Source organism: Hyperoodon ampullatus (genome assembly GCF_949752795.1).
Source record: "Hyperoodon ampullatus genome assembly, chromosome: 20".
Classification (NCBI taxonomy): Eukaryota; Metazoa; Chordata; class Mammalia; order Artiodactyla; family Ziphiidae; genus Hyperoodon; species Hyperoodon ampullatus.
The window spans coordinates 3,737,358-3,761,205 of NC_136933.1; the positions used below are offsets into that span (position 1 = coordinate 3,737,358).

At 44.1% G+C, this 23,848-nt stretch overlaps 1 protein-coding gene across 2 annotated transcripts; it reads left to right on the top strand.

Moving 5' to 3' along the window:
• Positions 1-7,430: 7,430 nt before the first annotated feature.
• On the top strand, positions 7,431-21,840 carry CHRNA6 (cholinergic receptor nicotinic alpha 6 subunit; the record flags this gene model as incomplete). 2 transcript variants are annotated; one of them, XM_079726734.1, is made up of 6 exons in its annotated part: positions 7,431-7,509; positions 9,171-9,310; positions 17,699-17,743; positions 18,466-18,575; positions 18,677-19,655; positions 21,709-21,840. In XM_079726734.1, the coding sequence occupies 6 exons, from the start codon at positions 7,431-7,433 to the stop codon at positions 21,838-21,840; spliced, it is 1,485 nt and encodes a 494-aa protein (XP_079582860.1). The 2 variants fall into 2 exon arrangements, with proteins under 2 accessions (XP_079582860.1, XP_079582861.1); XM_079726735.1 differs by lacking the exon at positions 17,699-17,743.
• Positions 21,841-23,848: the final 2,008 nt, after the last annotated feature.

The following is a 23,848-nucleotide window of genomic DNA, read 5'->3' on the forward strand; positions in this document are numbered from 1 at the left end:
TAGCAGGACTTAGCCAATACCCAGGTTGAATTAGCCTTTTTCACACACAACACGGTGCCCGTATGGCAGCTTCAGACTATCTCTAACATTTTTATCTTGTGACATGCGAATTTGCTGGGACGCGTGTGACCCAGAAACGTCTGACCCTGTAACATCAGAGCTGCGCGGGGTTGGGGGGTGCTGTGTGGGGATCTGCCAGCAACCCTCCAGAGGACGGGCTGCACTGGGATCAGCTGGGGAGTTTTTTAAAGATGCGGCTTCTCAGGGGCCTCTCCCTGGTGGCACAGTGGTTGGGAGTCCGCCTGCCGATGCAGGGGACACAGGTTCGTGCCCCCGTCCGGGAGGATCCCACGTGCCGCGGAGCGGCTGGGCCCGTGAGCCATGGCTGCTGAGCCTGCACGTCCGGAGCCTGTGCTCCGCAATGGGAGAGGCCATGGCAGTGAGAGGCCCACGTACAGAAAAAAAGATGCGGCTTCTGGGTCCCACCCCAGGCCTGTGAATCGGAATTTCTGAGGATGGGGCCAGAATCCGACCTTTTAAGAATGCCTCCTACTCTTGATTCTGCTGCACACTGGCATCTGAGAGCGACTCACCAGAAAACGTCATCTAAGTGACTTGTCAGGTTTTCTTCTTTGAAAGAACGAGATCTGTATCATTTTAGGTAAAAGGAGTCTTACTTTCTGGGCCTCCCCACTGGTCCCCAAGGTTTGCTGTACACGTGGAAACGTTGCTCTCTGGAAGAAGAAAATCAGTGTGCGTTGTCCCTGTGGTACTTCAGTAGCTGCTATTATCTACATTTTCTGATTAGATCCTCACCACAATCCTGTGGGATGCTGTAGTGGGGTGAATGGTGGCCCCAAAAAGATATGTCTGTCTCCTAACCCCTGGTACCTGTCAATGCGACCATCTTTGAAAAAGTCTTTGCAAGATGTGATCAAGTTATGGATCTCGGGATGAGTTTACCCTGGATTACCCAGTAGGATCTAAATTGAATGAGCGGCTTCCTGACAAGAGACAAAGAGGAGAAGGCATAGGCAGAGAGCAGAAGGCCATGTGAAGACAGAGGCAGAGGCTGGAGTGATGTTGCCACAAGCCAAGGAACACCTGGAGCCCCCAGAAGCTGGAAGAGGCGAGGAAGGATCCTCCCCTAAAGCCTTCAGAGGGAGCATGGCCCTACCCACACCTTGATTTTGGACTTCTGGCCTCTGAAACTATGAGGTTGTATTAAGCCACCAAGTTTGGGGTAATTCGTTAGAGCAGTTGTAGGAAACTAATACCGATTGGTACTGTTATTCCCATTTACAGTTATAGAGCTGGGTCTACTATAGTGGAATACATTTTATAACTGCTGGGTCCTGGGACAACGGTAACCTTGAACTGACTCTTCCTTTGAGGAGATTTATGATTTAAACACATTTCTTTCTGCCTTGCTGGGCCCAGAGATCATTGCTGCTCATTTAGTGCAGTGAAAAGGCTGGGGAAAGTTACAATATCCCCAAAGTCTTGTGTAGGAATCACTCTGGCTTGGAAAGTGTGGTACTTAGTGATATGCATGGCACAGCTGGCAACAGCACCCCCAGACATGGATGTGGCTGTAATCCCATTCTCCCGGAGCAGGGAGCTGGCCTGATGTCAGCCTGAGCCCTAAGCAGGGCAATCTCCTGGGCTTTCACTTGTCTCTGGTACTGTGTTCATCATTTCAACTCCCTGTACCAATTGGCCATGGCCCCCTCAGCTCACGTGAGAGATGCACCGTGAATGATAATGAAGTTAGTGCTAACCGTGGCCCATTTCAGTAACAACCTTCTAAAAATATATTGAACTTATAAAGTATTCATGGATCCAGAAAGCACTTGAGTATAGCTTTAAGGTGAAAGCATTACCTTTAGAATCAGACAGACCTAGATTGGCATCCTAACTCAGCCATGCAGCCACTCTGATGGGCCTGTAAGCAAGTTACTTAACCCGCCTGAGGGCCAACGTCCTCACTTACAAAACTGGGTCTCACCTCTTAGGGATGCTGTGAGGATTAAAAGAGAGATGGTACAGGGCTTAGCCTGGTGATTGGCCAAGAAGTGCTGAGGGAGCCTTGTCACTATTATTCAACGTCTGAACATTTCAGCGAGCTTGACCCCAGCCCAGGTTCTAAGGCTTTCTCTTTTTCTTAAAGTGGACGTGGACAAAAGGTTGTACAGTTCATTTGAGCCTCTCTTATGAGCTATTTATTAAATGTTTCTTTGTGCTCTAAAACAATCATTGGATTTAAATACTCTCCTTCTGCTATTTTATTTTTCTAGGGTGGGAAATGTCAAGTGGGGTGGATTTGAAATACTACTGACTAGGGATATTAAACATGTGAGTGTTTAATGACAGTGGGGTTTTTTAATATAAAAAGACAAAGCCAGGCAGATGGGATCATTAAATTATTGATAATGTTTTGCTGCAATGATTTATAAATAATACATGTTTAAAGGGTTATTTCCTTTACATTTCTTTAGGGACAACTAAAGAGTCTTCTCGTTTGGAGTTTAAAGAGAACAGACAGGTGGAAAAAGGTCAACGAAATGTTCATTTGTGCAGTTTCTATGCCCCAACCCCCTGAAACTTCCAATAAAAACATAACAAATTTTATGCAACCATATCAAATTTTTATTTTTAGAGCAGAATGAAGCAATGGCTTTAATTTAGCATCTAGGGAGGAAAAGCTTAAAATATATTAATACAAAGTTTCATATTAAACAGTATCACTTTTTTTTTTCCTCAGAAAACCTCCAAATTGAAGTTCACTTCTATGAATAAAAACCAAAAAGAGGGCTTCCCTGGTGGTGCAGTGGTTGAGAGTCCGCCTGCCGATGCAGGGGACACGGGTTCGTGCCCCGGTCCGGGAGGATCCCACGTGCTGCGGAGCGGCTGGGCTCGTGAGCCATGGCCGCTGAGCCTGCGCGTCCGGAGACTGTGCTCCGCAACGGGAGAGGCCACAACAGTGAGATGCCCGCGTAGCGCAAAAAAAAACCAAAAACAAAACAAAACCCAAAAAGAACCTAACAATTAGTCTCTGAAGGCTATCAATTTCCAGACACATTAGCTCTTTAGAATATGTTATTTTAAAAAGGGAAAATGTGGAGTGACTGGGGACAGATCCTGGGAAACGATGAAGCCAGCTACGGTTACTGTCTGTCCAGCTGCCCTTCACGGGTCTGGGGCCCGCGGGTATTATATGGCACATGGTGTTTGATGCACATAGGTGGTCAGGGGGGAGCATAGGATCATAGTTTTTATCAGATGTTTATGGTCTTGAAGAAAGTTAAGATCCACGGCTTCTTCCTTTTTCCTTTTGGAACTGGCTGAGAGGAATAAGGGGGTGAGAGGGCGCCGGTTATGCGGGGAAGGAAGAACGCCCGCCCAGCTCGTCCCGTATCAATTAACCTCTCCCCTCCCGGCAGCCTTCCCACCTCCATAAACCGTGAGCAGCACTCAAAACTGGTTCAACAAGGCTAAACAAAAACGGATTACACGGCTTTCCCCGGTGGCGCAGTGGTTGGGCGTCCGCCTGCCAATGCTAGAGGACACGGGTTCGTGCCCCGCTCTGGAAAAATCCCACATACCGTGAAACAGCTGAGCCCGTGAGCCGTGGCCGCTGAGCTTGCGCGTCCGGAGCCTGTGCTCCATAATGGCCGAGGCCACAACAGTGAAAGGCCCGCGTACCGCAAAAAAACAAAACAGGAAAAAAAACTGATTACAGAATGTGAATGTGAAACGGTATCCAGCAACCGCAGGGAGAGACAAATTGTCTCAAAATCTTTTGTTACTTGAATTAAAAAAAATTCTTTTCTTTGGAAGTGTGCTTTTTTTTTTTTTTCCTGTATATTTGGTTTTGACCTCTTTCTCTGCAATTTTCAAAAACGGTTTGAAGTGGGCTATAAACCCATAATTCAGTGACAAAACTCAAGCATTTTTCTGATGATGAGGGGAGAGTTTAAATGTTTACTTTGAATGGAAGAATGTATTTTCTTTACAAGCTGTTAAAATATATTCTTCCTGAATACATTTAAAATATATTTTTAAATATTTTAAAATATATATTTAAAGTATATTCAGGCCTGAAAGTGACTTAGTTGTGTTACCTATTTGTACTGGTAAGAGAGGGAGTGAAAATTCCATGAAAAATTGGGTAGGGAGAGATTAAACGATTTATGTTGCCAAATTTAATCACATTTTTCTGATGAGGACAGGGCTGAGGGAGCTTCAGTAACTTGCTCAGCGTCCGCCAGGTGAGCATCAGGGCCAGGATCCAAATCCGCGTCTGACTCCAGAGTCCACATTCTTTCCTCTGCCTTCTTCCCCTCTGGTGAGGTTCCTCTGTGACACCCCTTCCCCACCCTGCACCTTGGCCACAAGGACAGATGCCTGCAGGTTCCTGGAGGAAAGAGGGACTGTCCCAGAGAATCCCTCCTCTACAGGGGTTCTTTATGCTCACAGGTGATGGCCGTAGAGAAGGATGGTTGGATAAAACAAAAGACCTGAGGGCTTCCCTGGTGGCGCAGTGGTTGAGAATCCGCCTGCCGATGCAGGGACATGGGTTCGTGCCCTGGTCCGGGAAGATCCCACATGCCGCGGAGCGGCTGGGCCCGTGAGCCATGGCCGCTGAGCCTGCGGATCCGGAGCCTGTGCTCCGCAACGGGAGAGGCCACAACAATGAGAGGCCCACGTACCGCAAAACAAACAAACAAACAAACAAAAAAACCCAAAAAACCTGAGATCACAGTTTTCCTGAAAGACTGTATCCATTAGAAAGTGTGAAGGTCAAACCAATCAAAGCCTGGGCAATAGAAAGTGTTGGAGCTTTGAAAACAGCCAACCTGATTTGGGTTTTACCCTAAAAACTGGGGAGGCACTGCCCCATTTGGGGATGTGAGGTGGCTTTTTATCCATAATGATCAAGTGTTGTCCTGACGCCTTCTCTCTGCAAACTCCACAGGACACTTCAGCAAAGGACAAAAAGCCCATCTGCTAAGAGGAGAATTTGAGTAACATCTTAAAGTGACATATCTGAGGCACCCAGCCCAACGCCTGGTCTAAGTTTGGTGCTAAATAAATGATCGTTCCTTTTTCGTTCCCACAAGAGATATGAGGCCAATAGAATTTTGAGGGAAACCGTTAGTCTGAGGTCTGCACAATTGCCAAGCGTATAGTTTCTGTGATGATGTCATGGAATGTTTTGATAGGAGGTCCCTGAGAGACGATCTTCGGCTCTGACTCCTTTATTGAAGTATAGCTGATGAATAAAAAGTGTGAAACTTGATGTGTGCAACTGTTTAATGCTGAGATCTGCTGAAGGATATGAGTGTGGGTCTTCCCTGGTGGCGCAGTGGTTGAGAGTCAGCCTGCCGATGCAGGGGACACGGGTTCGTGCCCTGGTCCGGGAAGATCCCACATGCCGCAGAGCGGCTGGCCCCATGAGCCATGGCCGCTGAGCCTGCGCGTCCGGAGCCTGTGCTCCGCAACGGGTGAGGCCACAACAGTGAGAGGTCCGCGTACCACGAAAAAAAAAAAAAAGTGTGTATATTTAAGGTGTACAATGTGATGATTTAACATATGTTACACTGAGAAATGATCACCACAATCCGCCCAACACATCGTCACTCAGTTACCGCGCATGTGTGTGTGGTGGAGAGGTGGTAAGAACACTTGAGGTCTATTTTCGTAGCAAATGTCAAGAATACGATAACTGTAGTCACCACTGTACCGTACATTACATCACCAGAACTTGTTCATCTGGTGACCACAAGTTTGTACCCTTCAACCGACATCTCCCCGTTACCCGCACCCCAGCTCCTAGCAGCTACTGTTCTGCACTCTGCTTCTATGAGTTTGACTTTTTTAGATTCCACACAAAAGTGAGATCATACAGTATTTGTCTTTCTCTGGCTTATTTCACTCAGCATAATGTCTTCCAGGTTCATCCATGTTGTCGCAGACGGCAGGATTTCCTTCTTTCTCACGGCTGAATAATATTCCATTACATATAGGTATATGTATATTACAGCTTCTTTATTCATTCATCCATCGATGGACACCAGGTTGTTTCCATATCTTGTGAATAATGCTGCAATGAACGTAGGAATTCAGATATCTCTCTGAGAAATTGATTTCATTTCCTTTGGATATATTCCCAGAAGTGGGATTGTTAGATCATATGGTCGTTCTATTTTTTAATTTTTTGAGGAACCTTTATACTGTTCTCCATAGTGGCTGCAGCAATTTACATTTCAAACAATGCACAAGGGTTACCTTTTCTCCACGTCCTCACCAACACTTATTACCTCTTGTCTTCTTATAATACCATCTTAATAGGTGTGAGGTGATAGCTCATTGTGGTTTGATTTGCATTTCCCTGATGATTAGTGGTGCTGAGCCCCTTTGCCTATACCCATTGGCCGTCTGTGTCTTTGGAAAAATGTCTGTGCAGGTCCTATTTTTCAACTGGGATGTATTTATTTATTTGCTATTGAGTTTTATGAGTTTCTTACGTATTTTGGATATAAACCCCTTTCCAGATGCATGGTTGGCAAATATTTCCCCCCATTCTGTAGGTCGCCTTTTCATTTTGTTGCTAACTCCCCTTTAACCAACACCAAAATCTGACCAGAAGACCTAACTCATCAGAATGTTACTGACACTAAACTTATAGAGGAAAGAAGCAAATGATAAGAAAACTGGTTGGTGACAAGGATGTATAAATAAACATAGAACCGTCTAGAACCGTCCTGTGTTCAGTATTCGTTCTTCTCATTCTCAGACAGCTAATCTCTAGTCCTGGAGGGTGATTCCTAAACTCAGAAGGACGACGCATTAGAAGTCAGACAAAACCAAAATTAATCCTGTTCTCTGTGAGGCACACTTTACCAGGACTCCTGTTCTAGAAAGTTTTCTGGTAACAAGGTTAAGCCCTGATGAGCTAGAGATCTCAGTGAATCAGGATACACTGGTCGGGACCTGGCAGGCGCTTTACCTACAGCTGGAGCTCAGGAGACGTGTGTTTGTTCCCCTCAGGACCGGGGCTGGGAAAAGATGCACTGCAAAGATGCACTAAGCACATCACAGTTTTCTGTACCGTCTCGGTGCTGTCTGCCCAACAGCCCCGTCCTGCTTCTCCTCTCGTTCCTGCACGAGAAGAGATGTAGGGTGTCAGGAAACGGGCTGACTCATCTGACATCAGATTAAGTCCTTTTTATTTGCCCTTTTGGTTGGCCTCAGCCTCTGATATGGGGAACGACCATGTTATGTTTGTGAAGGTTTTCATTTCACAGAAGACACTTGGACTACAGGGGACTCTGGTGATTTAAAGGTCCGGAGTGAGTGGCTGCCTGATAGCTCTTTGTTTTCCACAATCCTTTGACTAGAAAAAGAAATCAGAGCGTGTTTTAAACATGCTGCCCCGCGAGGGACACGGATTCCTTCACTTTGGGCTGTGTCTCTGGTGGTATGTATTCACACTTTGCTTCAGAGGTAGGTTTTATTTCTGCTTGTTCTCATATTCCCTTTTTAGCTACATGTATTTCCCAGTTTTATTTTCCTCCTTTTCTAGCTGTGCTTGACTGAGCAGAGATGAGATATGCTGTGGATAAATATGTCGAGTGTCTGCACAGGAATTACTCCTCTTATAACTGCGAATTAATCTATTCATTTTTAGTTGGTTGGCTTAACATGTAAAATGAGATTTCGGGGGGATGGGATGGGGAGGACAAGGAAACACTGTAAACCATGTTTTATTTTATGTTCCCAATGAAAAATAGGTAAAAATAACAGTGGCACATGTTTCTATCCATCTCCGCTATGGATGTATTCAACTTCTTTACCTGTATTTAATATTTTTTCAAAACTGTGGTTTATTGGCTGATACTATTCCTCAGTCTATGAACCCTTCCATTTTGTAGGTAATCATCTTCCTTTTGGGAAATGTGTCCTAAGAGTAAGATCATTCGTTTTCAAAGTTAAGGCTTAGAGACGGACAGCGGCTGCTGTGTCCATGTCCACAGAGCCACATTTCCACGTGCTGTCGGCTTTGCAGGGACTTGCTTGTCAAGACTCAAGGAGGGTTTATCTGAAATGTCTCAAAGGAAAAGAAAACCTCAAAGGAGGAAAATGGGTTACAGGGGGACTTTTTAATTATCTGTTTTATGTAGAAATATTTCTATCTTTATTAATTATGACGGCAGACAATGATGTTTCACACCTAAAATTGCTCCTTCCTGCTGAAATCTCGGTGTTTCCAAATGCATCTGTCAAACAACACTTTTTATTTAGTAATATAACAGCTATCCTTTCCTTTGTTTTTGCCTAATGAGTTGTTCAGCCCCTTACATTTTTTTTCTTTCAGGGTATAAATCCTTTTGGGAAATTTATAGAATAGTATTTCAGGTATCAAATTTGAATTCTATAAGGAAAAATATAGAGGGGGCCTTAATGAGATGAATTATGTCAAATGAAGGCAAGTAACCTACATTGAGTGCATTCTTGGGAAAATATAAAGAGACATGCATTACATTATTGTCTAAAATTTAATGACTGAAAGTGCTGTTGTTTAAGAACTTTGGGGATTCTATAAAAAATATTTTAAGTAAATTTTCCTTTAAAACTTTGCACTCTCACACATCTCCAAGAATTGAAATTCAAAGTTGATTTTAAAAAGGAGGAGGGCTTAAGACCTTAATGAAATGACTAGTTATTTAAGTTTGATTGAAGAAGTTTCCCCAGCTACACACCCTGCTGGGTGTAGAAACAGAGACCAGTCAGATCAGTATTTTGACAAGAAAGGGCAGGACTTTTCTTTCATTACCGGATCAGTAAGACGGTGAGTTCTGTTCGGTGACATAACTGAACATCTCAAGCCTGTGTCTATCTATCCCTTCACACTGTGCTGCCATAGACTTTAGAAGTGCTCTTACCAGCGTCATTTTGTTGGCTAGCGCACTAGTCCTGAGGTGCCGGTATTACTCTTTTCATCTCCGTGGTGAGGGCGAGCAGCATGGCCAGGAGGGGCCGGTGCAGTGGTCCTGGGGGACGCTGGTGTCCCGCACCCGCCTTCCCAGGATGGAAGCCCCCGGAACCTCCCCACCAGCCAGCATCCTTTCTGCTTCTCTAACCCCTCTCTCTGTCTGGTGCTGCAGGATGTGCAGGCTGTGCGTCCGAGGAGAGGCTTTTTCACAAACTGTTTGATCGTTATAACCAGTTCATCAGGCCCGTGGAAAACGTTTCCGACCCAGTCACTGTGCATTTTGAAGTGGCCATCACGCAGCTGGCCGACGTGGTAAGCGCAGCGGGGGGTCACCACGAGGCCTCGGAGGCCCCAACTCTGAAGGGTCCAAGCAATTCCCACTCACTGCACTGGGTAAATAAAGGGAGTTTTGAACACAAACAGACAAAATCTACAGAGCGCAGCCCTTCAAAGCCAGCCCGTTGGGAGGGATCCACTCTCCCCAGGGTTGCTGTCACTATTCTCCTTAAGGCGATGTTTTTCTGGAAATGCTCTCAGAACCAGTTTGTGAAACAAAGAAGCGAAGGGGCATTTGAAGGGGGAATACAAAGGGAGCTAACTTCATTGTGCACCTATTATGCACCAGTGTCCACACTTAGTGGCTGTCATCTGCATTTTACAGCTGGGGAGAGGAAATCTCAGATAAGAAACTTTCCCAACATCATACAGTTACAGATGGCGGCCCTGGGGTTCAATCAGCACTGTTCAACCCCAAAGCTCATGCTCTTTTGACTCGGTATAAGGAGAATTGCTTTAAGTCTCCTTTGTTATAGAAGAAAGAGAAAATTCACCTTGTTTCACATAGGTTCCATCCAGCCCTGAAAAACTGATGGGAATTTGGAGGTCTTAGTTTAATTTATTGCTACCCTGTTTAAGGGACTAGAGTTCTTCCTTTTGAATAATCTTCACAGCCTAGTTGCTGGGAGAGGAGGTGTGGGACCTGATACCCTAACAGAGGACAGGGTTCTGGGCTCCAAGACATGGCAGGGCGCAGGCTGGCCTGAGGCACTGGACTCGGATCAAATTCCAGGAATAGGCAGGCTCAGGATGTAAGGGGTAAGGGACGTCCCAAGCATCTCTGAGACAATGGTGCACAAACTGAGGGAGCAGCCCAGGCCCTGGACGGCGGTGGGGGGTGGCCTCCTTCCTCTCAGCTTTGCCTGGAGAAACAGTGGTGGCTCCAGGTGCACCTGGGGGAAGACCTCAGTTATGGATATGAAGTCCGGGCTCACCATGTTTCTCTGGTCCGTGCTTCCCAGTGGACTGGGCTGACCCTGACCTGATCCTCTAGCTTCTGGCCCAAGCTGGAAGTGTGTATATGTTGATAAATACTGGTTTTAAAAAAAGTAAGCCAGATGTTTTATCTCACTTAGATGGGCCCACTAATTCCTTTAATAAACATTTATTTAGTACCTATTCTAATCCCACCTCCCCTCTCACGTCAAATAGCTTAGCACTGGTTACTGGTCTCCTACCAGGCTGGAAGCCACACTTGGTATGAATTGGGCTGTTATGAATGGAGAACTGGACTGAGTTTCCCCGAAAGTTTGTGATACAGCATCACTTCAAATCCATGATCTATACACCCTTTCAGGACATTGTTCTGAAGATGGTGGGTGGAGGATTGCTGAATACAGATTTTGGTATTTGCATTTGGCTGCTATCAGAGATTGAAAAACACACACATGCTCTCTCAGATGATATAAAACAAGTTTATTTCTTTCTTATGTAATAGAAATCTAAAGGTTAACAGCCCAGGTTAATACCAGGTGGCTTTGTGGTAGTGGTTGCATCACGGTGTTTGGTTGCCCAGGTTGTGCACTGCACAACTCCTGAGGATGTTAATCACGTGAGCTATGATGCTAAAAGCATAAACTGTGACAGGGACCAAGGTAACTTCTATCTTTCTATGTCACCATCCTTAGCATGTGATTTCTTCCCTCAGTGTTGCCTTGTGGTCCAGGATAACTGCTAATTTTCGCTCATCATATTCACATTCTTGGCCAGAAGCAGGAGGAAGAGAGAAAGGGGCACATACCAGACATCTGTGACTTCCTTAAGGAGTTTTATTAGAAGTCCTACTGACAGCTCTGCTTCCTAGCTCATTGACCACCCCTAGCTGCAAGAGAGTCTTGAGAAATGTAGTTTTTTAACTGAAATTTTATTTATTGAAATAATCATAGATTCACTTGCAGTAAGAAATAATAGAGCCCTTGTATACTTTCTTTGACCAATGGCAACAACTACTGTATCTTTCATTTCTAAAATTTTGTCGTTTCAAGAAAGCTATACATAAATGGAATCACACAGTATGTAACCTTGTGGACTGGCTTTTCCACTCAGCATAATTCTTTAGAGATTCATCCAAGTTGTTGCTTGTATCAGTAGTTCATTTCTTCTGTTTTTCCTTCCAGTTTTATTGAGATATATTTGACATACAACACTGTATAAGTAAGGTGTGCAGAATAGTGATTTGACTTACATACATCATGCAGTGGTTGCCGCAAAAAGTTTGGTGAGTCATTTCTTCTTATTGTGAGTAGTATTCCATGGTATTGATGGAGCACACTTTGATTGACCTTTCACTGGTTGAAGAACATTTGGGCTGATTCCACTTTTGGTCTTTTACAAATAAAGCTGCTATGAACATGTGTGTACAGGTTTTTGGGTGAACATTAATCGTTATTTCTCTGGGATAAATGCCCAGGGGTGCAATTCCTGGGTCATGTGGTAGTTGTGTGTTAGTTTTAAAAGAAACTGCCAAAATGCTTTCCAGAATGGCTGTACCGTTTTACATTCCTACCGGCAATATGTGAGTGATCCAGTTTATCTACCGCTTTGCCAGTATTTGGTATTGTCACTGTTTTTTATTTGAGTTATATTAGGTATGAAACAATATCTCATTGTGGTTTTAATTTGCATTTCCCTAATGATTAATGATATAAAACCTCTTTTCATGTGCTTATTTGCAAACTGCATATCCTCTAAGGTGAAATGTTTGCTCGTGTCCTTAAGCCCATTTTCCAGTTGGATTGTTTGTTTTTACTATTTAGTGTTGAGAGTTCTGGCTATATTCTAGATGCAAGTGCTTTGCCAGTTTTGTGGTTTGCAAATATTTTATCCCAGTTTGTAGCTTATCTTTTCTTCCTCTTCACATGGGCTTTCACATGAAGTTTTAAATTTTGATTGTGGTCCAATTTATCAAATTTTCCTTTTATATGTCATGCTTTTGGCATCAAGCCTAGTAATTCTTTGCCTTATCCCAGATCCTAGGTTTTTTCCTATGTTTTTCTAAAAGTTTTATTTATGTCTTATATTTAAGACTATGATCCATTTTGAGTTAATTTTTATATAAGATATGAGACCTAGATTTGTGTTTTTTAGACCTGTGGGTGTCCAATTGCTCCAGCACTATTTATTGAAAAGGCAATCCTTTTCCCACTGAATTGGTTTTGCACCTTTGTGAAAAATCAGTTGAACATATTTGTGTGCGTCTATTTCTAGGTCCTCTATTCTGTTTCATTGATCAGTGTGACTATCCCTCCACCAACACTGAACTACCTTGATGACTGTAGCTGTAGAGTAAGACAATATTGGCTAGAGTGATTCTTGCTACTTTGTTCTTCTTTGTCAAGATTGTCTTAGCTATTCTGAGGCCTATGCCTAGAATAAGTTGCCTATGTCCACAAAAAGCCTTGCCCTGATTTTGGTAGGAACTGCATTAAACCTGCAGATCAGTTTGGGGAGAAGTGACATCTTTACTCTGTTGAGTCTTCCAGTCCATGAATGCGGGATGTTTCTCCATTTATTTAGCTCTTCGTCCTTCAGGATTTTGTAATTTTCAGTACACAGATCCCATACATGTATTGTTATGTGTATACGTAAGTATTCTGTTTTATTTGGGCGTGACTGAAAATAGTATTATGCTTTTTTTTTTTAAACCCACATTTGTTTGTTTATTTATTTTTGGCTGTGTTGGGTCTTTGTCTCTGTGCTAGGGCTTTTTCTAGTTGTGGCAAGCGGGGGCCACTCTTCATCGTGGTGCACGGGCCTCTCACTATCGTGGCCTCTCTTGTTGCGGAGCACAGGCTCCAGACGTGCAGGCTCAGTAGTTGTGGCTCACGGGCCTAGTTGCTCCGCAGCATGTGGGATCTTCTCAGACCAGGGCTCGAACCCATGTCCCCTGCATTAGCAGGCAGATTCTCAACCACTGCACCACCAGGGAAGCCCTATTATGCTTTTAATTTTGGTTTCTCCATGCTCATTGTTAGTATATAGAATTTTAAGACTTTTGTATATTGATCTTGTATCCTAAGATCTTGCTGAACTCACTTAGTTTCAGCATTTTTATAGATTCCATGGGATTTTCTTTGTAGGCAACCTTATAATTTGCAAATAGAGATAGTTTTATTTCTTCCTTTCCAGTCTATGCCTTTCCCCCCTTTTCCTTGCTTCATTTCAGTGGCTAGAACTTCCAGTACTATGCTGAATAAGAGTGGTGACAACAGACATCCTTGTCCTGTTCCCAATCTTAAGGAAAAAACATTCAGTCTTTCACCATTTGGTATAAAGTTAGGTGTAGCTCTTTTGTAGATGCTCTTATCAAGTTGAGGAAATTTCCCTTTATTCCTAGTTTCACAGAGTTTTTAATCATGAATTGATGTTGAGTTTTGTCAAAAGCTTTTTCTCCATCAATTGATATGATCACATGGCTTTTCTTCTTTAGTTTGTTGATATGGTAAATTACATTGATTAATTTTTGAATGTTGAACCAGCCCTGCATCTCATTTAGTCATGGTGTATAATTTTTATGCATTGTTGGATTCAGTTTGCTAATATTTTGTTAATGATTTTTGCATCTAAGTTCATGAGAGATATTGATCTGTCATTTTCTTTTTTCATAATGTCTTTGTTTGGGTTTGTGTCAGGATAATATTAGCTTCACATAAAGGATTTGGAGTTGTTTCCTCCTCTTCTATTTTCTGGAAGAGATTGTGGAAACTTGGTACTTACATATTTGGTAGAATTGTTCAGGGAAACCTACTGGGCCTGGAGATTTCTTTTCCAGGAGCTTTTTAATTATAAACTCAATTCTTAAATGGCTATAGGGTATTCAGACTGTCTATTTATATCACTTTTCAGATTCTTTTCCCTTATTGTTTATTACAAAATATTAAGTATATTTCCCTGTGCTATACAGTAGGTCCTTGTTAGTTAGTTTGTGGTTTTTGAGGAATGTGCCCATTTCTTTTAAATTGCCAAATTTATGATAAAATTAAAGTTGCTCATGGTATTATCTAACTTTTTAATGGCTATAGGATCTGTAATGATAGCTCCTGTTTCATTCCTGATATTGGTGATTTGTGTCTTCTCTCTTTTTATTTTTGTCAGTCTTGCTAAAGGTTTATCAATTTTGTGGTTTTCCCCCCAAAGAATCAGCTTTTTGTTTCATTGATATTCTTTATTGTTTTCCTTTTCAACTTTATTGATTTCTGTTTTATCTTTATTTTTCCTTCCTTGTACTTGCTTTGGGCTTATTTTGTGCTTGTTTTTTTAATTTCTTGAGGTAGAAGCTTGTGTTATTGACTTGAGACTTTTTCTCATTTCTAATGTAAGCATTTAGCTATAAATTTTCTTCTCAGCACTTTTTTTAGCTATGTCCCTCATATTTTGATATATTGTATTTTTGTTCCCATTCAGCTCTATGTGTTTTAAAGAATTTCCTTTGAGACATTCTCTCTGACCCATGGATTATTTAGGAGTTCAGTTTCCATGGGTTTAGAGATTTTCCTGTTGTCTTTTGGTTATTGATTCCATTATGGTCAGAAACACACTATGATTCCAATTCTTTTAAATTTGTTGAGGTTTGTTTTATGGCCTATGATAAGGATATGCTCTGCGTTGGTTAATATTATATGCATGCTTGAAAAAATGTGTATTCTGGTGTTTTTGAGTGGAGTATCTATATATGTCAATTAAATTCTGCTGGTTGATTATGTTGTTCAGATTTTCCCTATTTTTTGCTGATTCTGTTGAGTTTACTGAGTTCTATTGGTCGCTGAGAGAGGGATATTGAAGTCTCTAACTGTAATTGGGGATTTGTCTGTTTCTTCTTTCAGCTCTATCAGTTTTTGTTCCATATAATTTGAGACTCTGCTGTTTGGTGCATATATGGTCAGGATCATTGTGTCCTCCTGGTGGATTGATCCTTCTTTCATTATGTAATGTCCCTCTTTGTCTTTAGTAATTTTTTTCCCCTGCATCTACTTTGTCCAGTATTAATATAGCAATTCTTATTGGTGTATTAGAGTCTACTTGTCCTCATGTGGGGCACCAGAAGTCCCTGTGGGCCATATTCATTGTTGTCCCTGAGCCATGGTGAGGTCTGGGAGTGACTGTGATGCAGTACAGCCCAGATGCACAATTACCAACTCCCTTCTAGAAGACTATAGGCCGTCTGCTGCTGTTTGGGCCTAAGGCTTGGCCTTAGAGCACCAGAGAGCTCTACATGGAAGGGTGTTTGCTGCTGCATAGAATGAACTTGGCCACAAAGTTTAATGAGTGGATGATCTTCAGAGTAAGTGTATTTCCACTGTCCCCCTCATGGGGCCAGGACAAAGCCCCCGCCCAGTGTTTTTGATGGCCTGGCATATCTGACATGACAAACCTGAAGGCTTTCAAAATGTAGCCCACCTGGCCTTTCTGATCTCAGTCTCTGAGTCTGTGGCTGCTGCTCCAGAATCTAGTCCATTTGAAATTGTAACTCCAATCCTTTAATTGAACCAGGTGTCAACTAATTTATTTTCCCAAGAAGGAGACGCAGGGTGATGGTCCCAGGAATGTGGGGGTATACTGTGGGTCTCTGGCCTCCTTCAGCTGGGCTGCCTGATAGCAGTTCCCATGACCGTAGGTGCGGTCTGGCATTGGATGGAGGATGCGACTTTCCAGACCCAGTCCCGACCCATAAACTTGGCTGACACCTCTGAGGGTGTCCATCCACCATAAAGCAGGTCCACACCACATGGAGCTTCACCAGGCTGTGGAAGTATAGATGGGGAGACAGGAATACTGTTGGGATGATATTGCCAACTGATTTTAATTCTCAGAATACAACATTCTAGTTCACAGTGTGCACTAGTTCTCTAAACAGTGTATTAGTGGACAGAGAGGAAGCAGTCGTTGGAAGATGCTTATGACTGTTACCTCCGAGACATTTCTGGACTGCTAGAGCTAGTCCATTCCTGACTGACAGCCAATGGATTTATTGACATGGCCCCCGCTTGAATCTGCTGGTCACAAGGTATGAGCAGAAGACACTGTCCTTAGACTTGGGTAATTGTAAAGTCATGGATAAGTAATAGTCCATTTCTTTGCTTGCCCTGACCAATATAAAGCCATGAATGTAACTCCTTTTGTTGACCTTTTAAAACCCTGGGGCTTATCATGACCTGACACAAATCCCTTTGAAGGAGGAAGCTGGTGAGGTCTCCAGGTAGCGTTTTCTGGGGGACATGGAGAACTGCAGAGCAGCAAACCAGAGTGGGCTGGTGTCCAGCCCTGGCCACAGCTTCCTCAGCCAGTGTGAGATGTTTATTCTCGAAGGTGCTCATGTGTCCGGGGAAACAAGGTTGGTAAGTTTTGGGAACCCACCGCCGGCCACTGGGTGACCATCAATAGCCTCCAAGTGTTGCAGTGTGAGACTGCTGAAGGTTCTGGATGTGTCTTCAGTAGCTGCTCCACTGAGAGGTGGTAGCTGATTAGAAGCACATTATATTTGGCATGTCATCCTGGAACGCTCTTATTCAAGAGACCCATGACTCTTTGCAGGTCATTTAGGTACCTGCTTAAACCACCTCCTCAGACAAGCCTTCCTGGATCATCCTGTCTAAAAGAGACATGTGTGCATGTGTGTGCAGACACATACACCACTCAATCCCTCTTTATTTTTTTTCATGGGACTTACCACTATCTTACTTTATACCATGTATCTATTATTGATTTTCTGTCTCCCCAGCGAATAGCTTAGGCACATGTAGGTAGGGATATTTTCCATCCTGATTACTTCTGTAGCCCCAGCATTTATAGAGCGCACAGTAGGTACTCAGTAAATACTTGTTAATGGATGATTGAAGCAATCGGCAGTGGTTTGGTTGAGAGCAGTGCTCTGGGGAGTGGCAGGTTCCAGCTGGAGAACTCCATGGTGAGCTGAGGCTGACACCTTGAGGGGCAGTGGGGCTCAGGACTCAGAACCTAGAGGGTTCTGGGGCACAGCTGAGGAAGAAGATGGCAAAAACAATGATACCCATCACCATCTTCAGGACTTCCCCTCCCTCCCTCCCACTCTCTCTTCTCTCCCTTCTTTCCTTTTATGGGACCAGAAATCTTTATGGGCTGCAGTGGTCAGAAAGGCTTCACAGAAGTGGGACTTCAATCAGATTTGAAAGACACTCATAAAGCCACATTTCAAAGTCAACAGGGTTGGGATCAGTGTGGAAATATTGTATTTTTGGTTTTTTATAAATTGCCTTTTCAGTCTTCTTTTTTTCCCTCCGTTAGCATGAATAACTCAGATTGGCTATTTTTAGTTGTAATTTTTGCTCCAAGAATCACTTCTATTAGCAAGTACATTTGAAGCTAAAAAATATTGTTTCTTCTTCCCAGGATGAAGTAAACCAGATCATGGAAACCAATCTGTGGCTACGTCACGTATGTGTCTACGTCACACGTTCTTCTCTTGGAATTGTGTCACACTTGTGTGTCAGTTTAACAATGTCCAGTGGATAAAATCCACTAGCATTCCCTCTTTGCATCTCCAGCTTATGATAGAGCATAAAATATTAACTAGCTCCAAAGCCCAAAGTTCAGTCTGGTAATGGCTGGCTGGGTGCAAGCTTCATGCTGCAGAACTTAGTGACAGAGTTCTCTCTGACTCTGCTTCAGTGGTTTCAGCTCTCAAGTCTCCTATTTTTGTCTGAATCTCGAGCTCCAGAGCCAGATTCTTGCCTACTCTTTGATCCTGCTCTGGGTTAGATTCCCACCGTCTGGTTTTATCAGTCATACCATCTTGTTCTTCCTGCCTGTCTCAATCTTTTATGCAGATTGTGTAACAAACCCATCATCATACACTTGAATTATCTTTTTTAATACTAGGAATGGATTGCTACTAGAGATTGAACATAGTCCATGGAATATGGAAGCTGAGCCTATAAACTTGGCTAGCTAATTAATAATAAATAGATACTTATCTAATATCTATATTTGCCCAAAATCAGCTCAGCTACCTTGTTCCCCATGGATTTAATCTTCCAACTTTTGGTAGGGAACCAACTCCTTAAATAAGAAATTTTTCAAAAAGTTGTTGAACCAACATAGAATTAACATTGGAAGAAAGTCAAGAATTTTTAAAAACTGACTTCTATTCCCTTTAGATCTGGAATGATTATAAATTGCGCTGGGACCCAGTGGAATATGATGGCATTGAGACTCTTCGTGTTCCTGCGGAGAAGATCTGGAAGCCTGACATTGTTCTCTACAACAAGTATGGGCATCTGACAGCCAGTCTCTTTCCAAAGCTGTCTTTGGTACAGGCTGACCCAAAGCACAGGGGGTGTCACTAATGGTGTCTGATTTCCTTTGCAGTGCTGTCGGCAACTTCCAAGTCAAAGGCAAGACAAAAGCTCTTCTTAAATACGATGGCATGATAACCTGGACTCCACAAGCTATTTTTAAGAGTTCCTGTCCTATGGATATCACTTTTTTCCCTTTCGATCATCAAAATTGTTCCCTGAAATTTGGTTCCTGGACCTATGACAAAGCTGAAATTGATCTTCTAATCATTGGCTCTAAAGTGGACATGGATGATTTTTGGGAAAACAGTGAATGGGAAATTGTCGATGCTTCTGGCTACAAGCATGACATAAAATACAACTGTTGTGAAGAGATATACACAGACATAACCTATTCTTTTTACATTAGAAGATTGCCGATGTTTTACACCATTAATCTGATCATCCCCTGTCTCTTTGTTTCATTTCTAACTGTGTTGGTTTTCTACCTTCCTTCTGACTGTGGTGAAAAAGTGACGCTTTGCATTTCAGTTCTGCTTTCCCTGACAGTGTTTTTGCTGGTGATCACAGAAACCATCCCATCTACGTCTCTCGTGATCCCCTTGGTGGGAGAGTACCTGCTGTTCACCATGGTCTTCGTCACCTTGTCCATCGTGGTGACGGTGTTTGTGTTGAACACCCACTATCGCACCCCGACCACGCACACCATGCCCATGTGGGTGAAGGCAGTCTTCTTCCGGCTGTTACCCCAGATCCTGATGATGAGGAGACCTCTGGACAAGAGGAAGGGGACAAGATATGACAAAACCCCCAAAGGCTTCTCTGGTAGGCCAGCCAAAGTCAAGTTTGATCATCGCAGAGAGCCCAAACTTCTTAAAGAATGCTGCCACTGTCGTAAGTCCAGTGAGATCGCCACCAGCAAGAGACGATTAAGTCACCAGCCTTTACAATGGATGACTGAAAATTTGGAGCCCTCACCTGAAGTCGAAGATGTAATTGACAGTGTTCAATTCATAGCAGAAAACATGAAGAACCAAAACGAAACAAAGGAGGTAAATGTATGGCTCTTCTAGCCTGTTCACCCGCAGCAGGCCTGGGGGCCCTGCATAGACATGTCAGATCTTCAATGTGAGCTCTGTTTGCACGACGGTCAGGGAGTGGTGCCCTAAGAGCCAGCCCTGTGATGATGCAGTTATGGGTGAACTGCCCTGGGGAGGGAGTGGGGTAAGGTGTAGCCTCAGAGCAAATCTCTGCCTGCAGAAATGTCAACTCAATAAAATCTGGTTAAAATAAACACTCAGGGCAACCTTGGTTTATTAGACTGAGAGCCCCTGCGTAAGGAAGGGTGGCAGAGGGGAAAGCCGGCTGAGGGGCAGGAGGAAAGCCTGCAGGGCTGGTCAGTCTGGGAGCCTGGGAGGAAGGTGGCGTGAGCCTCCGGCAGCTCCAATCCCACTTACTCCACTGGACGGGGATCCAGGTGCTGATTGAATGAACCTCAGGGATATTTTTAGCATCAACACAGTCTGCTTCTGCGGCCCAGAGTCTAACTATAGCAGCTCCGACCTCCCCATCCTCCAGAGAGAGAGAGCTCAAGAACTTTATGCCCATTTTCCATACCATCAGGATGACTAGCTGGGGGCCTCTGAAAACTCCTGCCGCCAGGGGTCTGGGTCTCACCTGATGGTGGTACCCATCATCGTTATCTCCTCATGAAAGGACGTTGCACGCCTGAAGTCCACCCATGGGTGCTGAGGCGGACACGGGCTGCGTGTCACACAGGTCGGGGAGGGGGTGCATCAGGGCCAGGTGAGCCTAGGACTCCCCTGTGTGGTGACACCTTCGTCCAACTAGGGGACAGTGGCTGCTGACTTGATCACCACCAGGTAGGGCTCTTGGAGGTCGGGAACAGGAAGGACATGAGAGATGTAACGAACTCTCCCTGACCAGCGCGATCCCGAGTTCTAGAGGGCCACTTATTCCTGAGGGGGGGCCCATCACATCACACGTCCTACACCCCCCGCCTCAAACCCATTTCCCAGACTTGCCAAGGAGTCAGACTGTCCCGTCGTGTCCATGACAAGAGTGGATGAGAAATGTCACCTGCCCTGTCAGTAAACGAAGGATGTTGCACCCATCAAGCCATCAACCAGTGGTGCAGTCACCCACAGCTGTGCACCCTGAGGGGATTCAGGGTGGAGGAAAGCAGGATGCTGGCCCTGGATCGCTACGTTGCACATCAAAGGAATGACTTCCATGAACCCAGACCCTTGCATCTTCCCATACATAGAAAAGCACTAAATTCCTTAACTTGAGATGTCTGGTTTTCTTTAATTAACACTAATCTTTTTTTAAACGTTTTTTAAATTGAAGTATAGTTGATTTACAATGTTGTACTAATTTCTGCTGCCTAGCAAAGTGACTCAGTTATACACATATATACATTTTTCTGGTATTCTTTTCCATTATGGTTTACCTCAGGTGATTGGATGGGGGGAACCACGATATGTAGGAGGTTTTGCAACAAAAACCAGGTGGTCGGAACATCAAAGGATTACTGTTGCAATCAAATGCAACAAAATGCTCTACAACAGTAATCTTTTGATGTTCCGGCTACCTGGTCTTTGTTGCAAAACCTCCTCTATGCCCTGACTTTTTTTTCCCTTACCTCTTCAGGGCAGTCCCTCAGAGCGATCTGAGAGGCTGCCTCCCGTGCTTGAATTCCTCAGAAAATCCACTGAATAAAACATAATTCTCAACTGTTAGGTTATGCATTTTTTTTTCAGTCAACGCAAAAGTGGAGCTCTCCGAGCAGCTCTTTCTGGGGTGCTGCCTGCAGTCAGGAGAGGTCCTGTGTGCCCACATAAGCCTGCTCACTCTGCAGCCCGCTGTCCCAGGACTGATGGAGCGCACGCACCCACCCTCTGCAGACAAACGGAAGTTCTCTGTGTGCTACAGAGGAGACACGGGTTAACCAGAATCACAGGGATATTTGCTTTAAAATTGCCAGGAAATCTTCTGTGAAAAGGAAGCAGCTTACTTATGAGGCAAAGCTTATCTGCCATGGTTCTGATTTTTTTTTACAGCTGCTTGACTTTTGTCTTTCAGGTAGAGGACGACTGGAAATACATGGCCATGGTGGTGGACAGGGTGTTCCTGTGGGTGTTTATAATCGTCTGCGTGTTTGGAACTGCAGGGCTGTTTCTCCAGCCACTCCTGGGGAACACAGGACATTCGTAAGATGGATTTTCCCTTTATCTTCAGAAACGTACAAGACACTGTGTTTGTTCCATGTTTCCCCCACCACAAGGAAAGGGATAGAAAGCTTCGCACCAAGTCCCCATCTAGATGGAAAAAGAGGACTTTATTGCCGACCTGGAGCCTGGATGCCCTCCCTGGGGGCACAGAGCAGTACTTTATGATCCCAGTGTCTGGGACCTGACACTGGAGCCCAGAGCTGGCAGCACCTGCAGACTTCTCTTGTCTGTACACGTTTGGCTTCCGGGGACGTGACCGACCCACAGAACAGCAAACCGTGGAATCAAAGTCAAGCCAAGCTAAGAGGTTCTTTTGCTTCTCCAGTTTATGAGCTTCTCAGTATAATGACACCTGCCAGACGTGAAACTCTGGATCTTGGACTTGCTGACCTCTGCAGCGCCTGTGAACTTGTATATGTTTGCTTTCTCCTGCACATATCTGTGATGTAGAGCACACACTGCAGCATTATTTCATACATTATTTGGTAAAAAAGTAATAGCAGGTAGTCAGTGTAACCAACAGGCTGTATTGACTCCCCTTTTAAAAAATCTTATTGAAGTAGAGTTGATTTACAATGTTGTGTTAATTTCTGCTGTACAGCCAAGTGACTCAGTTATACATATATATGCATTCTTCTTCATATCCTTTCCATTTTGGTTTATCACAGGATACTGAATATAGTTCCCTGTGCCACACAGTAGGACCTTGTTGTTTATCCATCCTATATATACTAGTTTGCATCTGCTAACCCCAAACTCCCAGTCTTTCCCTCCCCCACACCCCATATTTAATTATCATTCATCTGGCAAGAGACTTGAGTGGTGACATTGCCACAGTCCCAGAAATAGGTTCTATCCATGCACCTGGAGCTTTGTAGGAAAAGTCATAAACACAGAGATCTCCAGGACCAGGTATCATGTGGGGAATGTAACCAGAGCAAAGAGAATAAAGCATGACGTGGTCTGGCCAGACAGACCTGAAGCAACCTTTGCCGTGGGTCCAAAAGGTGTCTCTTCTCATCAGCAGTTTCCATTTGCTCTTTGAAACTGAGACTGAAAATAAAAGTGTTTCTTCTGAAGGAAATGGTGATCTTGTACCTTTTAGAGCAATTCCTTTTCTGAGAGGGAGAACCTTGGGTATTCTGTTTTATTCAACCCTCGTTTATTATCTTCTTATTTTTTGTATACACTTATTATAACAATTTTAAAGATGCATTTTAGGGCTTCCCTGGTGGCGCAGTGGTTGACAGTCCGCCTGCCGATGCAGAGGACACAGGTTTGTGCCCCGGTCTGGGAGGATCCCGCATGCCGCGGAGCGGCTGGGCCCGTGAGCCATGGTCGCTGAGCCTGCGCGTCCGGAGCCTGTGCTCCGCAACGGGAGAGGCCACAGGAGTGAGAGGCCCGCGTACCGCCGAAAAAAAAAAAAAAGATGCATTTTAAAGTAGAAAAAAAAATCTACCCTAACACAGGAACTAATTTCACTTTGCCTTTTCCGTTCTAGTCCTTGTCTAAATGCACACAGAATTTGACACCTCAGTTTTACCTTTCAGTTTTGTATTTTGCTATTTTCTCAATATCATGTCAGCAGCATTTCTCCGAGATGTTACGCAGTCTTGAAGTATAATTTTTGTGGTGGCATAACCTCCATTGTGTTGATACCCTACAACTTCTATTACTGATACGGACCAAGGTTCTTGACCTTCCCTTAATCAATAGAAATTGATAAGAGGCCAGACAAGAAACTCAGGCAAGGCTTTATTGGGGCTCCTGAGGCGGCAGGAGCAAAAGGAAGGAAAACAAGTAGCAGCTTCCCTTGCTCACTCACGGAGGGGGCGAGCTAGCTCCTTACATGGGGTGAGGGTAGGGGTGTGTCCAGGGGTTGGGCAGGAGGCGGGGCTTAGGCGGTCTGCCCACCCCTTAGGTGGGGTTGTGTGCAGGGGGCGTGCCCAGGACCCTGCTTTTGCTCCTGACTCATCGGAAGTGGCAGTTGG